A 6,750-nucleotide genomic window follows, 5' to 3' on the forward strand; every position below is an offset into this window, starting at 1 on the left:
TTGGACGTCCTCTGTACTCCAAAGAGAAGCTGTCTGTTCGGGCCAGACTTTTGTTTTGACAATAGACACGTTCGGTTTTAAACGCGCTTTGTTGTGACAGTTGGAAGAGCGCGTGAATTTGCTGACAGGCGGGTTCCCCCCTCGTGGAGGCACGTGACTCCGCTTCACGGATGTTACCGGGAACACGAAGAGGAGGAAGGGCATCTTCCTTTATTGTGCGCGCACAGCAGGAGGAGGCTGCTGGTTCGGGTTCTGCCGGTTCGCTCGCTGCTCACAGAGAACAATGAGCCCGGAGCTCTCCCTTTAAACCCGGAGGACTCGCGCGTTTTACACCGACACGGACCGGGTTCGACCCGCGCCAGGCTCAGTTCAGGCGCGGCCAGGCGAGCCAACGATGCGGACTACCTCCCGACTGGTGTCCCTCTTTGTGTGAACAGAACTGGTCCACAAGTCCCGGGACAAACTTCAACCGTCTTTTCTCAAAGGGGACAGCGTGTCAGCCTGTGGACTGACGGGGACCAGCCATGTCCAACGACTCCGTCCAGGTAAGTCCACTCGGATGTCCTGCGTCCATCATGGTGACCTTGAGTTTGACAGGCAGCGCCTTCAGGCTTTAAACTTTTAATCTGTAATATTATCTTGTAGGAGTTGTCTGCACAAATACAGCTAAATTATTAAAACACAAAACTCAGCTAAATGTTTTCTGTCCCTCTTCCTGGGAGGACATGGTAAATGGACTGTACTTATATAGCACCTTTCTATCTTATTTCAAGACACTCAAAGCTCTTTACACTACAATCTGTGCCTCACTGACCCATTCTTACAGCTCTATACTAGATCTCTACAAAGCTAATTGAACAAATCATTCTAAAGAGACTAATCAAAGCTTTAGATCACATTCATACACTGATGGGACACACATCAGAGGCTATGAGGGGTTCAGTGTCTTGCCCAGGGACACTTCGGCATGTGACTGCTGGTGGATTCGAACCCCCAACTCTCGCATTGGAGGACGACTGCTCTAACCACTCAGCCACAGCCGACCCACATCACCTGTTTCTTTGAGGATTTGTGTATTTAGATAAATGCCCTCCCATTTGATCAATCAATTCATTAATTGATTAGTCATAAACTGTAAACTGTGCATGTCATGCCTACAAAATGTTCAGAAAAAGTTTACATTAAACACTTATTTCAACTTTCAAATCATCCCCAACAGAAAAGTTAAAGTTTTAAATTCTGGGATCAAGTTCTGAATGTTCATTGAACAAGATGGCATCAAAAATGGCCTAATTTGGCAGATTATTAGAGATTACTATGAAGCTTTCAGCAAGTGTCGGGTTTTAACAACTAAATAGTAATAAACTTTTATTCAATCTAAAGACTGAGTTTGTTACTGCAGAAAATTATATATAGTCAGCAACATTTCAACCGTGTGCTGGTTAAAACTGATGGTTCATATTGGACCAGGAACCATTCCCAGTCTGTTATTAGGTCTTTGTGCACCTTCTGGAAAATCCATCAGCTTTTGTTTGTAAAGTTAAAAACTTTACGTCAGCTATCTTAAGTAAGCGATAAACTGACAAACTAACGTACCGTTGGGATCAAGAATGTGTATTTTATTCAGTTTACTATTTGTGAATAGACGACAAATGGAATTGTGGGTAATTTCCCAGTTTTTGATCAAAGCACGTTGCCCTATGGCGGCCTGGCTGTTCTCTTATCATGAGATTGCTCATTCAGGGAAATAACAAATTCAGTGATTGGAACTAAGATTGTAGCAGTGGTATAGTGTACATTTTTGTAATGGGTATACTGTGCTTAGAAACCAAAGTACACCGGTTAATACAATGTTATGGTTAATTTATTTTGATTTTTAAGGATATTAAACATTTCCAAATTTCTCTGATGCTTATATTTAAACAAATGTACAACAAACTTTGTACAACAGTTGGCTTCATATTAAAAAACATCCATCCATCCATCCATCCATTTTCTTTACCCGCTTATTCCATTTTGGGTCACGGGGGTCGCCGGTGCCCATGTCCAGCAATCACTGTGCGAGGGGCGGAGTACACCCTGGATGGGTCGCAAGTCCATCACAGGGCCACATAGAGACAAACGAGACAAACAACCATTCACTCTCTCACTCACCATTTAGGGACCATTTAGGGTTACCAATCAGCCTAACATGCATGTTTTTGGTCTGTGGGAGGAAACTGGAGCACCTGGAGAAAACCCACGCATGCACAGAGAGAACATGCAAACTCCACCCAGAAAGGCCCCTGGACCGGGGTTTGAACCAAGGACCTGCTCGCTGAGAGGCAGCAGCTCTACCAGTTGCGCCACCGTGCTGCTCCCATATTAAAAATGTAATAGAATTTATAAAACAGTATCAAAGCAAACCATGTTCAAGTATTAAGTACAGAAGTATTAATAAAATAAACAAAAAACAGGTTGAACCAACTCAGTGTGTCTATAAAATGTTCCAAATGTGTTATAAATGGTAAATGGACTGTACTTATACAGCGCCTTTCTATCTTATTTCAAGATACTCAAAGCACTTTACACGACAATCCGTGTCCTCATTTACCCATTCATACAGCTCTATACTAGATCTCTACAAAGCTAATTGAACAAATCATTCTAAAGAGACTAATCAGAGCTTTATCACATTCATACACTGATGGGACACACATCAGAGTCTATGAGGGGTTCAGTGTCTTGCCCAGGGACACTTCGCCATGTGACTGCTGGTGGATTCGAACCTCCAACTCTCGCATTGGAGGACGACTGCTCTAACCACTCAGCCACAGCCGCCCCTAATGATGACACGAGCCCATGTCATGTAGCATGATACATGACATGGGCCCGTGTCATTGGGCACGTTTAAGTGGGTATACTGAAATTCCCTAGCTTTTCTAGTGGGTATACTCGGTATATGTGTGTATCACATAGACTACACCACTGGACTGTAGTGTGTTAGCACTCAGAGTAACATTCCTGCACCCCCCAGGAAAGTTTTTACTTTTGTCTGTTAAAAGAAAGTAGAATAATCTGGCTGTAACAACCAACCATTTGCTTTGTGGACTCTGTGCTCGTGTTTTTTGTTACCTAGTTAGAAGTTCCTGGTCCAGTCATGACCTCGTCCATACGGATAGTCTTTATGTGGACCAAAGCCTGGTCCTGAAAAGGTGGAACGTAATCATTGGTTAGTTTTAGGTAGCTTTGGGTATGTACTGGTAACATTTAGGCCTGGTTTACACTCCATGAATGGTTGTCTCGTTGACGTGGTTGCGTGACAAAAATTGCATCTTTTTCTTCTCGCACCCCGTCTTGTGCATGGACCCCAGCCGTGTATGTTTCTCTTATTTCTGGCAGAGTTTGTAAGAAAGACAAAGTCCCTCTGTGCTGACTGGGAGGGAGTGCCCGCTCCTGTACCGTGCGCTGGAAACCGTTGCGGTCTATTTACAAAATAGCGCTTTTCCTCATTTAATAGAAACACCGGCTCTTCCTCCTTCATCTCCTCCATCATCAACTGAGAATATACGTCTTCTCTGCCAACGTTGCTGTGTGTTGTTTTTGTTGTCGTGTGACGTGCGCTGCAGCGGGAGGAGCTTAACAGGACTTCTTCCTCGCAGTTTCTCATCGAGTATAAACCTGAGTGTGTCACAATCACGTCAACGAGCTCCGATGTCTTACATCTTGTTAAGTATAACTTTGCTTGTTACTGCAGAAAATTATATATAGTCAGCAACATTTCAACCATGTGCTGGTTAAAAAGGTGTGTACTGATGGTTCATATTGGACCAGGAGCTGTTAAATCATGTTTCTTCCAACTGAGGTGGCTGTCTAAACTGAAGCCCATATTGTCCAAAAATAACCTGGAGACAGTAAAACATGCATTCATTACATCTAGGCTTGATTACTGCAATTCGCTCCTGTTTGGTATCAGTCAGACCTCCACTGCACGACTACAACTGGTCCAGAATGCAGCAGCCCGATTTTTAACCAGTACAGGCAAAAGAAAGCACATTACACCAGTTTTGGCCTCACTGCACTGGTTACCGGTTCACTTTCGAATCCAGTTCAAAATACTCATGTATGTCTACAAATCACTGAACAGTTTCATCCCCCCCCCCCATCTCTCTGATCTGTTACAACCGTATGTCCCACCGCGTTCCCTGAGGTCAGCGAACCAGTTGCTCCTCACAGTTCCAAGATCTCGTCTTAAGCGCAGAGGTGACAGGGCCTTCCCTGTAGCAGGACCAAGACTTTGGAACGAGTTACCTCTGCTTGTCAGACAGGCCCCCTCCCTCTCGGTTTTCAAGTCCTGTTTAAAAACTCACTACTATTCAATAGCTTTCAACACCAGATGATCTGTGTTTTGATCCTGTATGCTCCACACTGGTTTGTCGTCATTATCTTCATCGTTTTTTTGTCTATATTCTGATTTACCTCATTTTGTATTTTGCTTTGTGTGTTACCTGTTGTTCTGTCTGTACAGCACTTTGGTTGGCCTTGTCGCTGTTTTAAGTGCTCTATAAATAAAGTGGTATGGTATAATGAGGCCTTCAGGGTCCAGGTGAGCTTACAGAAAGAAATGCAAGTCAATACAATATCCTAAAGAGGATAGAAACACAAGCATGTGTGAATTAAATCTGGTCTGAGGGTCACTTGCAGATCCCATGGAGTATCGAAAGTTTAAATAAAGACGGGCACGACACTGGTGCTTGGTGGGAAAGAGCCCGTCTGTCAGCCATAGCTTCCTAAATTGTTGATAAATACTCTGTTGCTCCATGGTCGCCTCAGATGAAGCCATTAAGTGCACGTTGACAGGCTCTCGTCAAACAGAGCGCATGCATATGACTAGAGTTTGACCCCGTGTGACGTTTGTCTCGGTGTGTTTTGTGCGTAAAGTGCCATGCATGTCCAAAGTTGCGTCATCAGAAACATGTGAATGGGCTGATGCGCAGATGTTGCAAGCTAATAGTTTTCTGTGCAATCTTCTGTTCCTGTTCGTAGTTTAGCAGCACTGAGCCGATCGTTACCGGCTGGCAGAACGGGAGTCCAGCCAGCAGCCTGATCAGAAACAGTCTGAAGAACGAGAAACGTGTGAAAATGCAGAGTAGTAATGATGCTCACTGCTGGTCAGCTGGTGTGCAGGCTGTCTCGTCTTTCACGTTGTCCCTCTCTTTCCTCAAGACTTAAACAAATATTTTTTTGTTTTCTTGTTTGGGGCTGTTTTTTAATTTGTAAAACTGAGCCATTTAGAAACAGTTCATTTAAAATAGTGGAGCATTTTCCTCTTTAGTTTGCTTCATGAAGCTACAAATTAAAGCTGTGTGACAATAAAACAGGTCTGGTTATTTTCCCAGCTTTAGCTCTGTTATACGACTGCTTCGCCTCATTTCTGGCTTTGATGTCTTGCTGTAAACGTGCTCTTGCTCTTTGTCAGAACTCCCAGATGGTAAACAGCCGAGGTGGAAATAGTTTGCCAAGCTGAGGCCATTAACTTCAGTTTGCCTTAAGATTGAGAGCTCAGCGCGTAAATCAAGGTATGGCAGTGTATCAGGCCCGCGCAGGAAACAAAAACAGGATGAAGGTTGTTTTTGTTTTGGAGTTTTGAGATTAAAGTTGAACTGCTGTGAGAATATAGTGGTTCAAAACATTCAGTTATTCCGAGTTTAAAAGGGACTCAAACACAAACTATCTTTGGCACAAAGACCTACAGTAGCCACATGACTTTATACTTCACAAGAGGTTTTAGTTTGTAAATTCACCTGGAGCAGTTCACGACCTCTTTAAATGGCACTTTGTAGTTTGAGTTTTACTGGAGAACACCTAATTTTACAACTTTAGTGAGTATTTAGAGAGCAATATTTAGTGTGTTTGAGACTAACAGCTTTTTTCAAAGGGTTTGACTCGGGTTGACCTGGTGCTGGTTCAAAGTCTTTCCATTAGGTGAGACACTTCCAGCTCGGTTCCTAGAACCTATTTGGTGGAGGTTCTCAGTGAGCCAAGTCGAGCTGAAGATTTGGCGTCCGCAGACTGTAACGTCAATCATGACAGCATCTCCTTCAGAAGAATTCAACCCACCATTTTTAATACTACAGGTGCAGACGTTTCTGTGTTTTTTGGCTGATGACAAAATCTAGATGGAGCCAAATGGACTCAGATTTATGAACTTTGACCAGCAGTTCTGACTGGTAACTTTGATTAGGTTTTATAGAAACCGTCACTGTAACCGTTTTATAGAGCTTTTATAGAAACCGTCACAGAGAAGGATGTGTTTTGTGACTTTTTTCTTACCGTTGATGGTAAGTTTCGGGCAGCCACGCTATGATAACTCGCCCACATTGAGGCAGCACTCAGTTAAATGGAAAACTGAAGAGACCGTGTGGAACAAAGTCGGGTTTAGGCTGAAACAAGTCACGCTGAGATTGGACAATCGAAAACATCATTTGTATAAAGGATGGAAGGACGTTCTTTGAGTGTAACTGCTGTGGTCGAATCAGTTTATCCAGTAAAAGTGCACCTGTAATCCTCGACTACTATAAATAAAAGGCAGAACAAAAACTGGTGGGTTCAACTGTAGGGTTCATTTCCTCGGTCAGTCTTTAAACGTGGACGTTTTTCTCAGCATTTTGACTTTGGTCTCAAAATAATATTCTGAATTTGACTCATTTTAATGATTTAAATCTCCATCCATCCATCCATCCATCCATCCATCCATCCATCCATCCATCC

The 6,750-nt window shown here is 43.3% G+C and overlaps 1 protein-coding gene across 1 annotated transcript in view; it reads left to right on the forward strand.

Moving 5' to 3' along the window:
• Positions 1-503: 503 nt before the first annotated feature.
• The window catches only part of pkn1a (protein kinase N1a), a 108,213-nt gene continuing 101,966 nt past the window's right edge, over positions 504-6,750 (forward strand). Inside the window, exon 1 of the mRNA XM_037689974.1 lies at positions 504-545. Coding sequence (XP_037545902.1) covers positions 525-545 — 21 coding nt within the window. The 5' untranslated portion in view covers positions 504-524. The remainder of the gene's footprint in view (positions 546-6,750) is intronic.

Source organism: Nematolebias whitei, chromosome 16 (genome assembly GCF_014905685.2).
Source record: "Nematolebias whitei isolate Nwh7 chromosome 16, NemWhi1, whole genome shotgun sequence".
NCBI lineage: Eukaryota > Metazoa > Chordata > Actinopteri > Cyprinodontiformes > Rivulidae > Nematolebias > Nematolebias whitei.